General features: G+C 39.6%; 1 protein-coding gene across 3 annotated transcripts in view; it reads left to right on the top strand.

The window, feature by feature from the left end:
• slc2a9l2 (solute carrier family 2 member 9, like 2) overlaps window positions 1–23,178 on the top strand; it is a 90,302-nt gene that overhangs the window by 6,405 nt on the left and 60,719 nt on the right. For all 3 annotated transcript variants that reach the window (XM_077572285.1, XM_077572284.1, XM_077572286.1), the window contains exons 3-7: window positions 809–910; window positions 5,980–6,140; window positions 11,190–11,314; window positions 12,947–13,092; window positions 20,962–21,094. In XM_077572285.1, coding sequence (XP_077428411.1) covers window positions 809–910; window positions 5,980–6,140; window positions 11,190–11,314; window positions 12,947–13,092; window positions 20,962–21,094 — 667 coding nt within the window. The remainder of the gene's footprint in view (window positions 1–808; window positions 911–5,979; window positions 6,141–11,189; window positions 11,315–12,946; window positions 13,093–20,961; window positions 21,095–23,178) is intronic.

The raw sequence follows: 23,178 nt of genomic DNA, 5'->3' as shown, positions 1-23,178 counted from the left end.
ATATTTAAACTATGCAATGTTTAGCCAGTAAAAGATGCAAAGGTTCCAGTAGAGTATATGTGTATAAGATACTGTGTATGAAACATTTTATAGATAATGAAAACCTTTCTCTACATAGGCTTAGTTTGACTTTAAAGGTGCGTGCTTTGACTCCATAGACCAGAGGTGGGCAATCTCGGTCCTCGAGGGCCGGAGTCCTGCAGGTTTTGTAGGTTTCTCACTTCCAACACAAGCTGATTCCAATCAACAAGATCGTTATCAGGCTTATGCAGAGCTTGCTGATGAGCTGATCATATATCAGCTGTGTTGGAGAAGGGCAACACGCAAAACCTGCAGGACTGCGGCCCTCGATGCCCACCTCTGCCATAGACGATGACAATGTAATTATCGGAATGATGATATGAAAATGAAAAAGTATTACCCTAATCCCACAATTTTTTTCCAGCATCTGATGTTCACAATGCATTCTGAATCGGAGTCAGATGTAGTCCTTCTGAAACACACTGCCTTTTCTTTTACATACTTTGCAAAGGTCTTAGGCAACCAGTGACTGTTTTTTTTTAAGCAGTTGTTAGTATATAATGCAAAGATGGAATGTCATTCAGAATATTGCATACGTACGCCAAGGCACATCTGTGAACAAAAGTGAGATAAATAAATGGAGTTAATTTTTCAATGACCCATATTCATGATAGTGCATAATGCCGGTTCCTGTTTTTGAATGAACCTTCATTTGGATCAACAGCTTGACAAGATCTCTAACCTGAGTTTGTATGACTAATGCCACTTTTGTGTGCTTTCTCTATAGAAGCGGGTCACATCCTGTCTGCTGAGTGCAGCTTTCTTTGGTGCCTTGGGCTCGTCTTTCCTTTATGGCTACAACCTCTCTGTTGTCAATGCTCCAGCACTGGTAAGCCAAACTTTCCTCAAGTACCCAAATCTACTCTTATTTTCTTCCGCCCACAGTGGAAAAAAATAAACACAGCTATGTCTAATGTCACAGAACCAGCCTGACACATATTTTCATGTAACCTTATAAAGAAAAAAGCATGTGCAAACTTCATGTTTCTTGCTAAAATGTGCATTAAGTTGGCTAAAAGTCTTATTTTGATTGGCCACGGTTGAAGTTGGCTGTGACCACTCCCACAGTGGCATCCTCTGGCCTATGCTCACCTCGGTGCCGCGAAAATTGAGTCCTGAATGTTTTTGATGTGAGACGTATCACTCTAAAGTGTGCAGCCCACAATTTTGCAAGTCAAAGGGTAGAGGGACCTCAGGCAGATGGCCTGGGTACTGAGAGTATCATGGACGCTGATCCCATGAGGAAAGCCCAAGGCCATGTCTTTTTGAAGGAGCAATGTGGATGTCATAGAGGACATCCCAGGTGAAAACATGAAAAGGATTGTGCCAACTTCAGCTGATTAACAACATTTAGTGCTTGATTATTATATTCTTATCCTTCCATCGTAAACATGGGCGAACATGTTATGAGTATCAGTCTTGAAGGGATGAACCAAGCAGATATCAGTCTTGCCAACTGAAGGTCCTTTGATTATATCACACTCTGGAGGCAGAAAGTGATTGTCATGCAGTGAAAGGAGTTGGTGGGAGTCATAACTGAGATAAATGTTTTATAGCTGTCAAAGGAAAATGATAGTGATGGACACTATAGTGGGAAGTTTATGGAGAGAAAAAAAAATAGCAAGGCACCGGCTTCTCTTTGAAGTTACATGATCTGTCAATAAGTCTGTAAACTTTAGGGGATGTAACTTAGCTCTTTTGGTTATTGGCTTGAGGACTAGAGAGTTACGGGTTCAAGACCAAGATGGTGAATGAGAAATATGTAAATTGGGATACGACTGGAAAGGCCAGTTCCTTTGTGAGCACTGTCAAGGTGCCCCTGAACTGTCCAGGAGCCTCAAACTATCCACTAAGGGATCATTATACTATAATAATGGAGTTAAAAGGAAAAAATGAGATTCTTCCCATGGGAAAGTAGCCACAGCGTCTCTGACATTGCCATTCTTCATGCTCTGGCAGGACAATGTGATTTGTTGAATTGCATCACAGGGAGAATGGAGTGGGCAGTCAAAAACAGTCCAAAGTCATTTACAGTAAATGAACCAACAACTTTATAACACTATCCACAAATTTAAACACATAATTTCCTATGGTAAAACTGTAACACCATGAAATTCAACCAGTGTTACAAATCCAGCTACATTAGAGCAGTGGTTCTCAACCGAGGTCCTCGAGTACCCCTCTCCAGCTCGTTTTCCATGTTCCCTTCAGCCAACACAGCTGTGTATTGTCATCAGGCTTCACGCAAAGCTGGCTGGTTAGCTGATCGTTTGAAACACCTGTGTTGGCTGTGGGAGACATGAAAAACAGGCTGGATAGGGGTACTCGAAGACCTCGGTTGAGAACCACTGCATTAGAGTACACACTGAAATCCATTCATCCATTTTGATATGTCCTGGTCATGAGATATTTAGTCTAACCCCAGCAGGGTAAAGAGTAGAGTATTGAATGTCTAATTCAAATTTACTGACTACATTCAATATTTTTAAGTATTTGCCAATTTCTATGTATTTTCAAGAGACCGCTTTAATGTCTAATATTAATATTGCCTTTGTGGAATATGAATTAAGCAAAACAAACAAATATTTTCATCCATCTCAGTGATTTTTCCTTGCACAGCCATTTGCTGTCACAGTGCTTAAGGGCTCAGTTAACCCTAACCCTAACCTGACTGTCAAGGCTCTCCTGTTTTCTGATTTCAGTTCTCCTCAATAGAGAGCTTTCATGAACACGAAATCAGACAGACACGGCCAATCAGGGAAAATAGGGAACTTTATGCGTACCCTTTATTGACTCTGTATTAAACATATAATTGATGGCTGATGGGCCACTAGCCGCACTGTCAGAACAATCAACATAACAACAATGAAAACCATGGATAGATGGACAGGCAGACAGACAGACAGAGACAGACAGACATGTTGTTGTCATTGTCATGATTTTATTTGAGCATATCAAAGTGGTAAAAGTACAAAGGTGTGTAAACTTTGTTGTACTCTCAATCTCAGTGCAGACACAAATAGTAACAGGGATGTTCAATCATCATTCCAGGGCAAGATGGCAGAAAGGGAAGATAAACGCTCGGGGTTTAAAGAGTGTTTTGTAAATGCTGTTATTGTAATGGTGGGATATTGGATGTTGAGAAGGGTGGGATAAGCCTGTGGATAAAGGCTGTGAACCATTCTGCTGGTCTTGGTACCTGGACCTGTACCTTCTACTTGAAGGTAACTGGTGGAACAGATCATGTGCGGGATGGTAGGCCTACCTGTCCCGCAGGATGTTGTGCACTTGTCTCAGGCAGTGAGTGGGTGGTGTAGATACAGTAGATGGTACTCATTGCTGGGACCTCATTTGACCACTCTCTGCAGTGTCTGCTGATCAGCCTTAGTGCAGCTGGAGAACGACACTAAAAAAATCCATAGGTTGTACATTTCTTATGGTACAGTTCACCATGAGTTGCAGAGGGATTTTAGCACATTTCAGTTTCCTTTGCTTTCTTAATATTAAAAATCTAATTGTGATCAAAACACCATTGATGTGGAGGAGTCTATACAATTATGAGCAAGAAGGGTGAAGAGCGCTGGGCTGAACACACAGCAGTAGTGGAGCCCATGAGTTGATGGAAATCGAACTGCCTAGAGAAGTATTCAGTCCAATGTTGGGTAGTGTAGTGTTGTGGAGTAGATCTTTTCCTCCGCGTGTTCGTTTTCTTTCGGGTAGCGAAAATGTTGGTTATCTGAATACAGGCTGGAGATCGATGAATAGTTCCTTCAAAGCTTTTATTTCTACAGAATATTCCGGGCACAAGTGAGTTACAGACAATGGCTGTAGCCTCTCACAAGTGCGAAGACTATAGAGGACTTACAATATTCTTATACTATCTTGAAGGGCGGTACCACACAATTTCCAGTAAACAGTTCAACCGGAGTTGACCGCACATGAGATAAAACTCAAGGACATCATTCAAACCCAAAGCCCATTTGAGGAATAGAGGAGGTTATTCAGTCATGACTGCACCTGGCAGAAATTGCGATAACACTCACAAGGATACATCCGCAGAACAAAGCTCTACTGGGGAAATGAGGAAATTTAAACAGTTATGACTAAATCTGGGCAGAAGATACATTTCAGTAGGTAGGAGCTTGTTCGTCTGTATGGTGATGAATGCTGGACTAAAATTGACAAAGAGAATCCTCGCGTAGGGTGTTCTTGTGCTCTGGATGATCCAGGAGTAAAATAGCAATAGCGTAACACTGATATGGCATGTAACGTATTAAAAATATAGTTTTGGTGTAACTATACAGAGAGTAAAGTACATGTTGCGGGGAGCTGGAGACTATCCCGAGTTATCCCAGACTAAACCTCAGACTGGTTACTAGTCAGTCACAGGCCAAATATTGAGACAGACGACCATTCTTACTCACTCATATTTTACACCATCACTAAAGTGGGAACTGAACCTACACTGCTTGCACCAAGGCCAGGTAAATGACCTGCATAATGGTCCTTTGCACCAGTGTAAAGTACATTTTGCATGTAAATTGATGTGTCAAAGAGATCAAAGCAATTTTTTTTTTTAAAAAATGCGCTACATTCATGTGTACAATTTTTTTCAAAATCCTCTTGGTTCCCTGAGTTAATTCATTCACTCAACTAAAAGTGACAGGTACAAAATATTAATGTAATCTCTTGCAAAGTGGGCTAAGCTGTGCCTCCACAACCGTGTAGTCACTTGAAACACTCAAGCAAGTCTACATCCCCAGATATAAAATCCAATAAAAATAATCCAACCTTCAAACCTCATGTTATTGAACCGCAGCTGTTTTTTTTTTTTTTTTTTTAAATAAAAATATTTAAATCATGGGTTGATGCCGCCAGTTCAGTAACCTTAGAATTTCAGCACTGTTTTGTTCGATGCCTTTGATACCATCAATACCAGGCCGTGTTGCGGCTGTAACCACAGACTTCGTTTAGAGGCAGCATATTATTTCTTAGAATTATTACAACCTTCATTCTCACTAGTAGCCATCAAAACTAAGAAGCATGGACACTTTCAGGAAATTGAAATCCTCAACCATCTCACTAAGTCTACATTTAAGACAATTCTGAAAACGTTTGTATTGCGCTATTCTTAGTTTATAATAAAAAGTATTCAAAAGTACACCCAACTCCAAAAGTATCGGATGAGTGAGGACATAGCCACAATTTTGTTATGTCAACATATTACATGTTTTATGCTGTTATTGCAAGCAAAAAGCTTGTAACTATTAAGGCAGGTGACTGCAGCACCGGTGAAGAAACCACAGCACAATCCCTTGAGGAAAATTCAATTTTCACTCTGCTGTATATGTTTTCCACTTGCATTACATTACACTACCAAAGAACCAGACATGTAGGAATGCAAGGTCTGATGTGATTGATGAAATACACAAACTGTGATGTGACCCTGAGCTGAGCCTGACAGAATTTAGTGCTTTATAAACTGGTATCTTTTCTACAAATAATTGGGAATTATTTTCATTTGCAGCGGAATAAAAACGTAAAAAAGAACATTGACACCCCCCACCCCCCCCAAAAAAAATCACCTTCATTAGTTACACTGAGAGATGTGTTACAGGCAATTATCCAATTGTACTTAATATATTTGGTCCAAAGATGATTTTTGACAATGTGTCTTTGTTAAACCATATGCCAGTGATGTATACTGACAAGAAGAACAATTACCAGTAAATGCACATAATGTATATAATCAAAGTATATATCTACTGTTTGCAACATTTTCATTTAGTGGTGAGCTGTGAGATGTTTTTCGAATTTAAAAGATGTGCCTTGGATCAATAAAGGTTTGGGAGGACTGTTTTAAAGATTGTTTTCTTCCATGTGCCTTTTCTTTTGTAGTACATTAAAGCCTTTTACAATCAGACATGGATGGAGAGATACAATGAACCTGTCAGAGCAGAGACAGTCACATTCCTTTGGTCCATCACAGTCTCCATATTTGCCATTGGGGGCCTTTTTGGAGCACTTGCTGCCTCTTGGCCCATAAAAATACTGGGAAGGTAAGACGACTTCAGCATGTTCGTGACACATTGCTCCATCTTTATTGCGTTATTCAACAGCCTCCTTTTTTCTACCTGATCTAAAGTACTGACGAGCACTATGTGGATAAAAGTAGGCAAGTAATGGGAAAATGACGCTTCATAAATCACTTGCGATGTTCAAAAAAAAAAAAAAAATATATATATATATATATATATATATATATATATATATATATATATATATATATATATATATATATTACTTATTATATTACTCTAGATGGTGTTCTTAGTTTAAAGATGCAGTAGAATGTACCAAGAGCATCATCTAGAGTAGTAAAAAAATATCACAAATGTTTCATTAAGCTTCATTTTCCCTAGTAGGAAACAAGGTTATTTTAGTTAACTAAAACTAATGAAAAAACGAAAATTCTAAAAATTATTTCGTTAACAAACTAAAATAAAAACGAAAATGCTTTTAAAAAAATGAAAACCAACTGATACTACATTTTATGTTTACAAAACTAACTAAAACCAACTATAATTACAGCAAAAATGTCTTTGGTAATTCATTTAATGCATGAGCCTTTGGGGATGATCCATCCATCCATCATCTACCGCTTATCCAGGGTCGGGTTGCGGGGGCAGCAGCTTTAGCAGGGAATCCCAGACTTCCCTCTCCCCAGCCACTTCAGCCAGCTCCTCCGACGGGATCCCAAGGCGTTCCCAGGCCAGCTAAGAGACATAGTCTCTCCAGCGCGTCCCCGGGAACTCCCGCCGGTAGGACATGCCCGGAACACCTCTCCAGGAAAGCGTCCAGGAGGCATCCGAACCTGATGCCTCCTCAACTGGTTCCTCTCAACGCGGAGGAGTAGCTACTCGACACTGAGTCCCTCCCGGATGACTGAGCTTCTCACCCTATCTCTAAGGGAGAGCCCGGATACCCTGCGGAGAAAACTAATTTCGGCCGGTTGTATCCGGGATCTTGTTTTTTCGGTCACGACCCACAGCTCGTGACCATGGTGAGGGTAGGAACGTAGATAGACTGGTAAATCGAGAGCTTTGCCTTTCGGCTCAGCTCCTTTACCACAACAGACCGATACAGAGTCCGCACCACTGCAGGCGCTGCACCGATCCGCCTGTCGATCTCACTCTCCAACCTACCCTCACTCGTGAACAAGACTCCAAGATACTTGAACTCCTCCACTTGGGGCAGGATCTCATCCCCGACCCGGAGAGGGCACTTCACCCTTTTTCGACTGAAGACCATGGTTTCGGATTTGGAGGTGCTGATTTTCATCCCAACCGCTTCACACTCTCATGCGAACCGCTCCAGCGAGAGTGGGAGATCATGGCTTGAAGAAGCCAACAGCACCAGATCATCTGCAAAAAAAAAAGAGCTGCAACAAAAGAGCAAAAGAGCGGCCACCAAACCGGACCCCCTCAACGCCTCGGCTGCGTACAGGGACCGAACAGTCCGTATCAGGGGGCTCGATACCCCGTACTCCAGAAGCACCACCACAGGACTCCCAGAGGGACACGGTCAAACGCCTTCTCCAAGTCCACAAAGCACATGTGGACTGGTTGGGCTGCATCGTAGGCAAGTGACGGTACCACGCCACCTGGAGCCCTGATATTAACCGGAATAAGGACGTTTGAAAGTGTGTCACACAAACCTGACATCTAGCAGCAGCCAATGGAAAAGCACCTTCAGATGACGTTCCTCCCATGGTGTTTTGTTTTTCACATATTTTGTTTTTAAACTAAAACTAATACTGAAACTAACTAAAACAAAGCATTTATGAAATAACTCAAACTAATAAAAACAAACGGAACCACCTTGAAAACTAATTCAAATTAACTAAATTTAAAAAATAAAACTCGAAACAAAATAAATACTGTACTAGCTAAAATGAAAAATTCCAAAAACTATACTAACCCTGGTAGAAACACTGAAAGGACTGAAAAATAATTTTGACCAATATCTTGGTGCAGAAGATTTAGGATTTAATGAGGAAATAATGAGTACAGACTGATCCATAAAGGTAGAATCTCACTGAACGACAAAGGCTTGTGAGCAGTGTTTTAAGTGGACCGGAACGCACCGGTACGGAGCTACGGCACTTCTAAAATATCTCATTTGAGCGTTCAGGTACTTCTCAACGAGCAAATAACGTATCAGTATCAGCGTTCTTGTACGCTTGACAATTTATCTTTTGATCCCCAAAAGCTGTCTGGTGAGTGCCGCTCATCCACGGACTTACATGTAGTATGGAAGTACTGCGCTCATCACATCACCAAGCGCACGCTTAATTCAGAACTCCTATAGACCTGTGCTTTGCGAGTGAAGCGCGCATACGTTATTCAAGTCGCCCGCTAGCTCGATCCTAGCCGAACGAACGCGTGTACAACCATAACTGTTGAGTTAAGAAAATAAAATGAAAATGCTACCATGCTGTCCTGGCTCAAAGCTTCAAAAAATGACCACGGTCAAGACTCTGAGGTGGATTCGCAGGATGATACAGCACGGCCGTAAAAATAACCTATATTGCTCATGCTGTAGCGAGAAGTGAAGCCGGCGGCGGCCATCTTGCGTTGCCACATCTACAGTAAGTTGAACAAATTGACTTTTCCGCTGCGTACTTTTCACCTTTTTCTCTTCTTCTACAACAAAAATACCACAGTGTGAGACGTACGCTTATACCAATAAGTATAAAATAAGTGTGGGAGAAGGTCTAAATGCAGATTTCATCAGTAAGAAGGTCAGTATAAATGTTCTTCCCTAAGGTATTTTTCCGAGTGCTACTCAAAGATTAGTCTGCATCATCAGAACCAGTTATAAGAAACATCAACAATGAAATAAAAGGAAAGCACACAAGAAAAAACAATCGCTGTGAAATGAAAACCTTACTTCTGAAAGTCACGATACTGAGATAATACTCCGAATGGTTGATGCAAACAATGACGTTCGTTCTTTGCAAGGCTTTCATTATCCCATACAGGGATCCTGGCGTAAAACACCCACTGATAAGTGTTTTCTGTGAAAAAAATAACATAAGTTGTCAGTAACAGCCTAATTACTGAGCATGCATATATATATATATATATATATATATATATATATATATATATATATATATATTCCTCCAGGAAGAGGAAAATATTTCACTTCAACTGCATGACGTCACTCCCAGCGCGACTCGACAGCACACACAGACTTACATATGATTGGACTGTCAATGCTGCTTGTTGGTAGTGCATTGTCCGACAGTCCATTCATGTGTAAATCCGTGCTTGCGATAGAGTCGCGCCGGGAGTGACGTCATGCAGCTGACAAATTTGGCCTTTGGAGGAGCCAGCCTTGGGAATTTGGACACAACCTCAGATGGATGAACCATCATCGTGATGCATGATTCTGAGGACCCAGCCTTGCGAATTTGGACACAGGCTGAGTAATACAGATACAATCTGTTCTTGTAGAAGGAGGAGCAAAGGGGCATGTCGCTCATGAGATAACTTCATAATTCGTCCGTCCGTCCGTCTTCTTCCGCTTATCCGGGGTCGGGTCGCGGGGGCAGCAGCTTTAGCAGGGAAGCCCAGACTTCCCTCTCCCCAGCCACTTCAGCCAGCTCATCCGACGGGACCCCAAGGCGTTCCCAGGACAGCCGAGAGACATAGTCTCTCCAGCGTGTCCTGGGTCGTCCCCGGGGCCTCCTGCCGGTAGGACATGCCCGGAACACCTCCCCAGGGATACTGACCCACTCACTCTGAAGGTGGTCTGTTGACAATATGCATATATTATGTCTATACTGTTGAATCACCAACCTTTATTATAATATATGTGGGAGATAAAAACAAAACAAAGTTTAAAGTGTGAGATATGACACAAATTATAAATCCCCCACATCATGACTGCTCAGTAATGAATACAGTACTATACTACAGTAATGAGTACTATACTGATGCTTATCATTCAAATACCTCCGGACCTAACAGGATGTACAGAATCAACAAATGGATAAGAGGAAAAGTGCCAGCAGTAATGCAATTAGATTCTTACATGCATTTAGTTGGCTCACACTTAAAACAGTGGAGTTTTTCAGTTTCACGTTAGGCTAGTCTTTTGTGGTGAAGAAATTCCAACTTGTACCGTAAAATCAATCTGTCCTAACTTCTGTTAAGGGCAAACTCCTCCTTGGAAAACATATTCTCATTACTCTGAAGTAATGTCTGTTCAAAAGAATAATTTATCTACAAGAGAGCAGCAAAAGCCTTCCTCAAATTTTTTTATTCTGAGTTAAGATGCTTTACTGTTCCCCTTGGATATCTCAACTTAAAGCCTGTGATCCATACTGCTCGCATGGACAATTTGAAATGTATTATTCATTCTTTTCCTCCCTCTTGGAGCTAGAAACCAATGAATCAACTGGTATTTCCACCCCAAAAAACAGTCTCCAAAAGGCTAAAATCCATAGGTCAGGGAATAGTGTTGAATAAATAATAGCAGATGAAGACTATGTAAATCAAATACTGACTGACTCTTTAAAAGTTCTCAAGTGGTCATTCCTTGTCATATATTACTGAATTATTCAAGACAGACTAGCTTATCAGGGTGGAGATCTTAAAGAAGTGGTAAAAATGCTTAGTGAGGGAATTCAGGGTCATCTCAGTGTCTGTATTTACATCCAATTAAATTTACTAAGCTACTAATTCACATCTCTAACAAAGAAATGCTCCAGTACTGTATTGGGCAGCTTGAAAGAAAATATGAATGCCACAAGGAGGCGTTGGCTGAGCTTCATAAAATGGGGCGACTGATGTGTTTCTATGGATATAAAGTTCAGTGTCATGAGTCCTACAAACTTACCAGAACTTTCTTAACTACCGGTAAACTCGATAGTCAATCAGGATAACTCTACGTTCAAGCCATCCTATGCCAGTGTTGTAGTCGTGATTTGGAGCCTTCTCTTCTTGACACTCCTCACTAAATCAGCTTGTAGAAGCACAATGTCAAGTTTAAGCAATGCCCCCCCAAACCCCCCCTAACCCGTGTTTCTTTTCAAACAGAAAGGGAACCTTGTTGCTGAATAACGTCTTTGCTGTGATAGCTGCATTGCTGCTGACCTTTGGGGAGAGGGCACGGTCCTTTGAGATGCTCATCATTGGCCGGTTCATCATAGGGATAGACTCTGGTAAGTGTAATGACAGATGACATATCTCGTTATGGGGTTGGTGGTGGGGCAGTATTTGCAATTTTTTGTGTGCCATTAGTAAACATAATCAATTGAAATTTAGGCTTTCAGAAAACATCTATAGCGCTTGAGCCCTAGGAAGGACCAAATATGGAAAAATAAAAATAAATAAATAAATAAATAAATAAAAGTAATATGATTAAATAAAATAAAATGAATTAAAATATTAATAATATAATTTAAAAATCAAATAAAAGAATAAATAAATAAATATATATATAAATTTTCACATTGATTAATACATTTATTTATGTATTATTTAATTTTTTTTCATTTTTGGTCCTCCATAGAGCCCAAGTAGCTTTTGATACAGAAAGTGAGGTACCGTATATTTTAAGATTTTTCACTTTTCTCCCTCAAAATAATGAGCGACACTGAATGAACAAATAACGTAATATAGTTACGGTCCTCCAACGGCGATTAAATCAGCCTGGAGGAAAAAATGCCAATGTTGTTGTGCGTACTCATTCCTGAGAGATGGTCTCATCAAGCAGGATATTTGAAACAACCTGTGTGTGCTTGTGTTCGTTGGGTGTGCAGTGCCTGTGAAATTACCACTTTCTCCCAATCATCAACTGCACTGATGTAATGAGAAGAATTGCTACTTTGATGAGATGTTTGAAAGAGGTGATCAAAAAACAGGCACACGCAAGGAAATGTTGTCAATTAAGGCAACTTTTAGACATATTTATAGCGTAGTAGCAATAAGAAGCTGCTGTCTGAAAGCTTATATACACTAATACATGTCTTTACAATCCTGTGCTATAATAACTGCATTTGTTTCTTGTGTCCTGTAAGTGGTCAGCACATGTCTGAAGAAGAACCTATTTTAATTTATGTTTTATAACATAAACTGACAAACTTCCACTTTTGTAATTATTTGCATTTTGACACTGTGATGGTAAAAGAAAATCCAAAATGAAGTTCAGTTTTAAAACTGGAAAACGTTGACAATTTTGTCAAAGGTGTAAAAAAGGCACAGAAAGCCCAATTTGGCAGTGACCTTTATACACAAGGGGGAATAAGTACACGTAAGATCCGAAACTCAGCTGAGCCATTTTTGTACCCCGTTACTCTGACAGCCCTGCTTGCCTTCATGTGTTTGGTCTAGTTCTCAGTTTGGCATTAACACAAGCAAATTAATATACAACAGGGGTAAATTTGTCCTTTGGGTATAAAATGTGTGATAGATACAGTATACCTTTTAATTTATCTTGGAGTGTGCAGGCACAAATCAGTGTGGGAATGCAGTGGGCAGGGATACAATCCCTGGAAGTAAAATTTTTTTTGTTATTTATTTATTTAGTTAAAAAAAAATCAAACTAGAGATGAAATAGAGACCAAGATAAAAACTTTAGCTAAGGATAGTCAGTATAATCTTTATGGGGACTACCATTATTTAAATTTATATGATTTAAGAAGCCTTTAGGTCACAATTGTTTGTTTTAATGTCTTCTGGTATGATAATATCATATTATCATGTGATATATCATGGTAAGTATAAATGTATGCTTTAAGATGAATACAATAGATTTTATTTAATTATTTTACTCCCCCCCCCCCTCCTCATAGGTATAGCTCTCAGTGTACTACCAATGTATCTTGGAGAGATTTCCCCAAGATATATCCGAGGTTCCATTGGTCAGTTCAACTCTATTCTGATTTGTCTTGGAGTGTTCATTGGGCAGGTGCTGGGATTACCTGAGCTGCTGGGCCAGGTGAGTTAACATATTATTTGTCGCTTTGTTACCTTTTCTACATCATGAACCATTTCAAAGAAGATTATAAATTGCGTTTCAATCAGTGCACCAATGACAAAGTCATTATCGACATACAAGTGTCTTGTTAGCATTAGCCATTACTTGTTACACCAGAAAGGATTATTAGAGCAATGGCGCAAACAGAGTCAGGGGTGTGTGTGTGTTCGAAGCAGATTCTGTTCTCAAGGACTAAATGTGTTTTCGCACAGAACACTGAGTTCAACACTACCTCACATCTACAAAACATTTCGACATGGTTAATATAAAGAATTAAAATGTTAATAATGTATAACAATGGTTAATATATGAAATAAAGAATTTAAATGTTAATAATATCTAACAGGGTTTACCTATCAATCTGTATTTGGTTATACTTTCTCACATCTGAAGTGAGAAGCCCTAATATATTTGAGAACTCCTGGTATAGGCTATGAAATAGGTCATTTCCTTCAACAGATATCTTTTTTTTTCATCCACTGTAACATTTGATTGATTAATTTAAACATGTTCACATGCACTGAAGTGATCAAAACGGTAGTTATACATGACTTTGTCCATACCGGCTAAGCAGTGAATCTGTCTCCTGTTCTGTTGATGACGTCGGAGCAAGAAATGGCGGCATATCGATTTTGGTGTGATAAAAGGGTGGTTTCCTCGGCAAATGGCTATTTACAAGTTTGATTTAAAATGGCTTGATAATGGAAATGAGTACCAGTTTCATTTTCTTGAGCAAAATCTACATAAAGACAAGTGGTTAGTGGCATATAGGTCATCTTGAAACCATAGTTCTTTTACGATAGAGCAGCCTGAGAAAACTAAATAAAAAGAAAAAAGACAAGACCTCAGGGGCATCTGGGCGGGAATTCCTGGGCGAATACAAATCAATTTTCTTCAGCTTATCCTGTTTTTGATGAGCGGAAAGCTGGAGCCTATCCCAGCTGACTTTGACAGAGAGGCAGGAGAAAATCCCTGAAGTGTGTCTATGATGTTGTATGAACAGAATACTGCGCTATTTGTTCACTTCCCTGACATCTTTGTTTCTCAGATAGATTTTTTTCCTCCCCTAATGGCCCACTCTTCTGACAACTAGTGTAATGTAATGTTCAGAAGAGATGAACACTGTTTGGTGCTTGTCCCCTTGATAAAACTTTTCAGAAGCTGCTTTGCTCTGCACTTTTGCTTCTCCTCTTGTGCATTGATCTGCAAAAGCTGTTAAGCCAGGCAGGCTTATTTCTCTCACTAATGGCCACTGATGCTTGTTCAACATGCTTGCTTAAGTTAAAATAGAGCAAATGTTTATCACATATTACAAAGACAGATGGCTGAAAGTTGTTCCCTTGATTTGTGTCCCTATGGATCTTAGTTTCTCCAGAAGATAGGAACAGCTGGACAATAGTCAATAAAAATAAATGTTTACGTTAGTTTGCTAGATAAATGAAATTAAACTAATGAAACAAAACTACGCCTGCATCTGGATCAGCGTCTGGATGCACTAGCATTGGCAGATTTCAATTCACGTTCTGCTATGTTTGAGGTTCATCTATTGTCCCAATATTTGATTGCACCATTTGGAATAATTTGTAGATTTGTGTGTTAAAGGACGCACGTCTGACCGCCATCCCTATCTTTAGCTGTCAATCAAAGCCAACTTGAAAGGAAGTATATGGTTGGTTGGCAAGCCAAGTTTTACTTGAAGCAGAAGCATCACAAGTTTATGTGACTGGTAGGAAGAACAGATTGGCGAGCCCTCTCAAAACAGCTTCCAAGCGGGCACAGCTGCCTGCCAGGCCGGGCACGGCCCCCGTGATAATGTAAGTAAATATTTATATGAGAAAAAGTACTACGTCAAAGCTTATCAAATGAAATGCAGGAAAAGGAAAAAGATCAATTCCTTGCCCTTACTCATGTGGTTGATTTGTTCTCTGAAAAGGGTGCAAAGTAATTACTAATTAGCATATTTCTGTTTATGTTAACATAACATTGTGTTTTCTGGGGAGTTGATATATTGTAAAACCAAGGCTTAACAATGCTTTCGTAATTCAGTAATTAGTATTGATTAGGGGCTTGCATGCAGTGAAGTCTCTATGGCAGTCTTTGTCTGCATCTCTGCATGTGAGAGTAAAAACAGAATTGTTATCAGGCATGGCCATTATTACTATAATAAATTGAATAAAAAAAGCTATAAATCTTGTCTGCACTAGGAGGTTTTGTCTTTGTCTTTTTGATTGGATATTATTTATACATTTGGTACCTAAATTGAAAGATATCACTCCATAAATTGTGGTCTGATTTAATGTAATGTGCGGACATCAGTGGAAGTGGAACGGTGGCTCCCTGCACAAAACACAGACTGCAGTAATATTTACTGCTCTGATTGCACACACTTTTTAGTGTCAGCTGTCAGCTAGCACATCTTCCATCAGCATCAGTCAAATAGGTTTTAGAGGAGGTGACATTCACGGTCAACAGTGCCAGGCAGTGGGGATGATGGGCTTTTCTGCTGATCCTCCACCCAGGCACCTTTTATATTCTTCCAATATGTGTGACATAAGGTTTTTAACAGCCATGCTTTCATCTGAAAGAAGAATATGTTCTCCACGCAGCTACAAGAAAGGTGTATGTCTTGGGCTGTTAGTAATCTTCATTTAAAATTGGATTTTACAAGAACCTGGGCTTTGTTGTTTAGTTCTCATTTTCTCATTCCATTCTTTTCCCAGTAGCACAAATTTTCACCGTTAGATTTGTTGCACTAGCAACTCTATAATGACCTAACAGTTTAGGCCTAATTAGTCAAACTAACCACATGTGACTGGTTGGAACCCAAAAAGACACAGAGCGTTAAACCAGTAGCTCAAAGTCACAGCTTGTATTTTGTATTTGTGCATTAGTAACGACTGCGGATGGTGGACAAGCGCCATTGACACCAAAGGGACTCAAAACTGTACAAATCCCATAAAAGTGTAAATGAAGGGCAAACGGCAATGTGACCTAATGAGTCTCAATATGACTCATCAAAGGTATAAAAAAGCAAACATCACATCAATTTATTGGGGCAACGTTGTTTATACTAGCTTGTATCAGATAATTACTGCGGTGCACACTCTAATCCATCATGCGGTAGACTGTCAACGGCTACAAGTAAGTGACAGCCAATTACATCGCGCAGCTTGCTGTTGAATTAAAGATTTTCAATTAGCGTTAGCTAAAGTCAACCATACCATGTCTTGTTGATTGTTCTTTTCTCTCTGGAGTATTTGTTTGCTTCGGTAAAGTAATGAAGACTGACCTAACACAGATAGTATAAACGCAGATTTGAACATGGTGGTCCTCCTGACATTTCCATTACAGGTTACGTACTACGCAAACCATTTGTGTCGACTGCATTTAATTGCAGAAGCTGCCATTAAATGTGTTTTCACCTTTGCTTTGTTCTGTCAGCTGAGGCCAAAAGAGAGAAGCCATTTGTATTTCACCTGCATTCAATCAATGTGGGGGATGGGGGTGTACAACTAACCTCAGAGGGCACATCGTCAAATTGCATGTTTGCTCTTCGCCATTTACTGTATGATTCCTGGACTTTAAATTTTTTTTTTTTTTTTAAAGTGCTATGCCAATTTGTATTTGAATTATTTCAAAACTAAAATCAATCCCATCAGGCACATGAAAATGACCAGGGTAAGAAAAGAAGTGATTCAATCTGGCCTTTATTTGTGTCCATGTGAAATCTTTGCATAAAGGTGACAAAAGGTGCTTCTGTGTTTTATAGAAATAATGTAATCGAAAAACGTTATCATAATGGAGAATTTCAATGAAGAAACTGTATGTTGAAATGTAGCACAGAATAATATTGTAGTGTACTTGACTGTACATGGTTTTAACTAATATTTTCACAGAACATGCAAAAGAACACAGACAATGTCGAAAAGTCACAAAATATTTTCATTTGATAGATGTGGAAGTGTCTTGACCCTATTGAGCTTACAATGAGCAATCACCAAACAATAAAACACCAATAAATCACAGTCCAAATTCAAATGTTATAGCAATTATTTTTAGGGGTTCTTATATCTTCCACGACCTAAAGACCTGTCAAAACAGATGAAAGACCAAGAGTAATTTGTAGCCTAGGTGAAGAGTAAAATATTAATTATATGAGCATGTCCATTGATTTTTCTCTCTATCTCTATCTCTATCTCTATCTCAAGTACTAATTTCCTTCAGGGACGGGCCAGTCAATTGAAGAAAATCACGGAAGCATGCTGAATGATTACAGTTCCTGATTGGCAAGCAGCTCCTTCTACACATTTGACAAAGATGACATGTTTATGTTTCCCCGTGGTGCATCTAATGACAGTCTTAAACTGTTGCTGAAATAAAAAGGCACTGGCGGCGCCCTGATATAGACAGATGCCAGATACAGCCCTTTTTTTGCAAAGGCGGTACACTGCACTACGCCTTAATAGACATTCCGGCGTATTCTATTACACGCCCCGGGCGCATCTGGTAATTTAGTGACCAAAAGTAGACTAGATTTTAGACTTGGTAATAGCAGGTCTAAATTGTGGTGTATTGCAATTTTGAGGGATTTGATCAAGGCACAGACAGACATATTTTGAAATCCGTGGATGTGTGTGGTGCATGTCATCATATGTCATTCATGAATATGACAACAGCATGAGATAATCCCTCTGAATCCTCATGGGAATCAATTCATTGAATGGGTTATTATATTTTTAATAGCACCCCACTGACCGCACAAACACGGACGAATGGTCGTTGGTGCAAGGCAGTCTTCGATTAACCACATCACATGTGTGGCAGACTAAGGCTACGTTCACACTGCAGGCAAATGCCACCCAGATTGGATTTTTTTGCCCAAATGCTACCTGTATCTGTCTTTTTTATGTCAGTCTGAACAGCTCAATTCCGATTTTTTTCATATGCGACCTGGGTCACTTTCATCTTTGGTCCTAGATCGGATACATATTTTGCAATGCGACCGCAGTCTGAACAGCCAGGTCGCATATATCCGACCTCGACATCATCAAAAGTCCAATATGCGCTCCGTTTGGGCGGGGGCATTAAGCTTGATTTATGCTTGACGCATCCGCGAGGTCCGCACGGCTCAGGAGACGTACGTGAATCGGCAAAGTTATTTCAGGTAACAGTTGTGATCTAAATTTAATCCCACTTGAAACATGAAGTATGAATATGACATTTGTGGTGATGATATTAGTAATTAAGCCACGCAGATGGCTCATTCATTACGCGCGGCAATGACGTGATGTCATCGTTAGGGGGAAAAAAAGGAGAGATAACCGTAAGATGAGGCGCTCGAACAGGCTCGCCTCATTTTCACAAAATATTATTTCTACTTCCTCCTGCATCACTCCTTTGTAGATATGAGATGGTAAAAATATGAGCCTCGACAACGGATTTATAAAAGTCCGTGGCCCTAACATGCTGGACCATACATATTTACTGACGTTGTATCTTCTTCTGCGCATGCGGGTCACTTTGGGGGCGGGGCGCATTACGTCCACACAGCAGACCAGACTGAGGTTGCAATTAATAGGTAATGTGAACGCTTACTCAAAAAAACCTGATTTCACCCAAAAATTGGAATTGAGCATTAAGACCTGCAGTGTGAACATAGCCTAAGGGGAGATCTCGCAATTTACCAGCTGCCAATTTCTTGCCGAGCCTCAGACCGCCCTGATTTTAATGCAAATGAGGGATGCCGCTACGATTGGCTGGGAAAATGCTTTGCTTCATCTCACGAAGGTACACAATGGCAGAGCCAATTCTATAGGCATTAGTGCGAAAATCCCAAAAGAAAGCAATCTCCACCCATGCGTATAGTTAGACTGCACTTTGTGCTCAACTTGTGTAAGGCACGAAAATAGGGCCCATAGTGTCAGGCAGAGCAAGTGAATGCTAAAAAAAAGAAATAAATCATTTTTCTAGTGTAAAATATGTGGCTTGCCATATATTATATATTTTTTATGTTATATGATAATGCAATAGTTAATTAGAAATTTCACTGCAATATTTAAAAGGTATGATTGTGACTTTCTCCCCCTTTGACTGTACAGGTGTCTGCGTTAATGCTCGAGCACTGCTATTCACATGTGCCATTATTACTGACTGACTGAGTAGTGTCAGAACAGGGGTTTAGAATAATGAGGGTCACATTCTCCAGTTCAAGGCCAGCATTTGGTAAATTAAACAACATTGCATAGCTTTAGAAACGTTGAGGCGGCATGTGTGGGTCTCTTAAATGCCTCAAATTCTCACATATGGCCAGAGAGATGCCAAATATTAGGCCAAGATTGAAAGTAGTCAGCTCACTTAAAGGGGAAGGTACCCCATAATTATTCTGTACAATAATATGTTCTATGAAAGTTCACTTGACTAAACATGGTATTCTGATTAATGTTGATCGGCTCCAGTAACCTTCACCCTAATTGGTGATACAGAAGATGGATGGCTGGAATACTGAGGAAAATGCTGCTTGGGTAAAAACTTGTTAATGTTGAAATATACATATGACTCCAATGTTCTTTTTCTTTGTTCTGTTTGGTCCCTTGAAAATGGAACGTTTCAGTTGCACTCTCATGAATCTAGCAGGCTGTGAATGATGAATATGTAGCTTCCAAGGCACATTTCAAAGAGTGCACCAGAGACAAAGTAAATGACCTCCGTCATGCTCTTAAATCCACCTTTGTTTGTCTATTCATCTTTGCAGCTACCTCCAAGAGCACCTCTCTATACAATCAGGAAATAAGCAATTCTGATAGTCAGAATTTATTATATTGGACATATCACTAGATGATTTTGTGTTTCATTCAGCATAGGGATCGCAGTAAAAAAAAAAGTGGCAGCTCAGAATTTATTACTTATTATATGTGCGGTGGTAATCCTAGCTTGAATGGCACCCTGCGTGAAACCCCCCACACACCACACAAAAAAATAATAATATGGGAACTTTATTGCGGTGATGTTTCTCAGTTTGTTTGCATTCGTAGTTAAGGATTAGATTAATTTATTTCAAAACTGTTGCTTTCTTGCTTACATTATGGCTGATAAAGCACTGTGCTCCAAAATGTTACATGAGAGGTTATCAGGGATTTCACCCATAAATAAGAGTGAAGCTCATATCTTTTGCTTGGTTCTCCTCCTCTTTTTTTTCCTTGGAAATTGCGCACCGGATGGATGGCTTTGCCCTTTTCCTTTCCATGTTTGCAATAAATGTAACTTGCATGTCAGACTATTCCCACTTTCCATCTCCTCTACATATGTTAACAAATTCCCCATACAAACGGCATGTCATGCAATTACACAATTGAAAGCAATTTCCCGTAGCAATTTCATTTATTTTGGGGTCTGCTACTGGAAGCTCAAAACTCAAACCATCTGCTTGAGGAGCAGGTTCAACTTGCAATTTTCCTTTCATCCATCCGTGCATTTTCAATGCTGCTTATGCTCATTAGGTGTGCGGGTGGGCTGCAGCTTATCCCAGCTGATTGTTAGTGGGAGGTGGAGTACGAACAAACAAATAAATGTTCACACTTACTTTTGCATACGCTGGTTAGTTGAGAATCTTTAAGTAATGTCCATGTTTTTGGGATGAGAGAGGAAGCACAAATGCTCCGAAAAAGACATAGAGTCATATTATTTGTTCATATTCTGGCTACAGATTAACGTTCAGAAAATGTATTCTTTACAAGTGTTGCCATCAATTGTCAGAAACTGCAATTCAAACGCACTTGAGCATCACTGACCTTAATGACACTGATTCCATTGTTGGCTGATTTGTGACTGCAGGAGTCCAGGTGGAACTACTTATTTTCCTTCCTGGCATTGCCCGCAGTGCTGCAGCTTTGCGTTCTGCCTTTCCTGCCAGAGAGCCCTCGTTACCTGCTGATTGAAAGGAGGGATGAGGCTGCTGCAGAGAAAGGTAACTAACACACACAAAAAACATAGCCAAGTAATGAAAACACTCACTTGGGGTCCTGCTTCGTAACAATTGCAGACAATTACATTGGCTACATGCTGCTTTTCTGGTAACATTTTGTTCCTTGAGCTGTCCTGAAGCAAGAGAATCTAGAATGTGATATTCACGTTGCATTATGTTTTTGTAGTGTATCTATACAAAACAAACAAAACAACTATTGCAAACCTTGTGCAATGACCTTACTTGTCAAATACTTTGTGTTCGAGGACTGCTTTGTTTTCTAATGGGACTCTTTAATTCTTATTTAATCTCTGCCATCTGTCTTTGTTTATGCTCTCCAATATGTGCCTGTTCAAATTGAACTTCAATGAGGTTCTTCCTCTTTTTAATGCGCAAAAGCATCTTACTTGTCTTACTAGTTTGCTTTTGACATGCTGGGAGAAAATGACATTTATCAACAGCCATGCTGTGTTCGTGTCTGCTGCTGTTGTTTTTTGCTTTGTTAAATGCAGAGGTAGGCACATCAAACAATTAATTTTGAGCGTCCGTCATTTGGCAAGTGTCAACAGTCGGGACTCCCATCCGTCATCGTCAATATTTCAAGCCAAACTGTAATCGTAAATATGTCAATCAATCAGATGAAAACCAACTTCAGGCAATGCTGAGTCTCAATTTTTTGAAAGTTTCCAGTCTTTCATTAATTGTCAACAAAATGGGCGTCTGTCATTGACGGATTGACCGACTTTTTTCGTCAATATTGATAGAATACCCACCTCTGATTATATGTGAAATATGCATTTGTTGAAACTTGGACATCTAATATCAATCATTGGCTACTGGAATGCTGTGTGTCTTCGAGGAATAGGAGACTGCCTGGTAAAAAGGAAACTTACCCAAACTCCCTTCACATCCTTCTGACCAATGTCAGCCACCGGCTACTTCCAGGTATGGAGGACCAAAAATGCCAAAATAAATAAAAGTGAAAATAAACAGATATAAAAAATATTTTTCAAAAATTAAATAGAAACTAAAATACATTTTGGAAACAAAAACAACACCAAATTATATGCAGTACAAACACAAATAAATAGATAAAAAAAAAATAATTATAAAAATAAATGTGGAAATAAAAAATATATAAATAGAATTAAATGTCAATCAATAAATAAAAAGGCTCTGCTCTCATATTTATTTATTTCATGCTGCAAACGCTGTCATCATGAAATACGTCATGAAACGTTATTCAAATGAGGGGGTGGTCCTAAGTGTGTCTTGGGTTGAACTAATCGCTTATTGGTTGATCAACATGTTAGTCGGGTTCTGCCCGTTCCACAGCAAGGGGGAATTCACACACAAAAGAAGCAATGGACCTGGTTGTTTACAGGAACTTGTGTGAAGTTATTGAGCAACTCAAGTCGCAAGTTGTGGTCACAGTGGACAAGTTAGTTGTCCATTGCTGGAGCTCTCCATGCAAGCCGGCGAGACTTCCTTGTTCGCCAACCCGCTCACTCACCATCGAAAGGCAGTTTGTAACAGTGGAGTCCAACCCAAGACACGTTTAGGACCCCCCCCCCTCATTTGAATAACATTTTATGACAGATTTCACACTGACAGTGTCTGCAGGATGAAATAAATAAATATGAGAGCAGAGCTTTTTTATTTATTGATTGATATTTAAATGTATTTATATATTTTTGAATTATTTCTACATTTATTTGTATTTGTTGAATCTTGTTTTTTATTTTTGTATTTATTTTTACTTTTATTTATTTATTTATGTATGTTTCTATATATTGTTGGTTTTATTTATTTATTTATTTTTAATTTAGCCATTTTTGGTCCTCCATACCTGCAAATCCATGTTACTTGCTTGTGTTGCATCACAACTTTAGAAATCATTATCAGCAATGCACAAATATTAAGCGGTGACCTGGCCTGTAGGGTCCTGTTAGCATCACACAGTATCTGACAGAAACAGCATGCTCCTCTTATTTTGCTGCTCGTCATTTTGGATGTGTGTGCTGTGGTCCTGCCCTCCATTTAAAGGTCACAGAGGTTGACGATAAGAGTTGTACACGCAGTGGTGT

The sequence above is a fragment of the Vanacampus margaritifer genome, chromosome 8, assembly GCF_051991255.1.
Source record: "Vanacampus margaritifer isolate UIUO_Vmar chromosome 8, RoL_Vmar_1.0, whole genome shotgun sequence".
In the NCBI taxonomy this organism is placed as follows: domain Eukaryota; kingdom Metazoa; phylum Chordata; class Actinopteri; order Syngnathiformes; family Syngnathidae; genus Vanacampus; species Vanacampus margaritifer.
The sequence above is the reverse complement of the archived record's forward strand: the minus strand, read 5'-3'. Positions and strand labels throughout refer to the sequence as shown.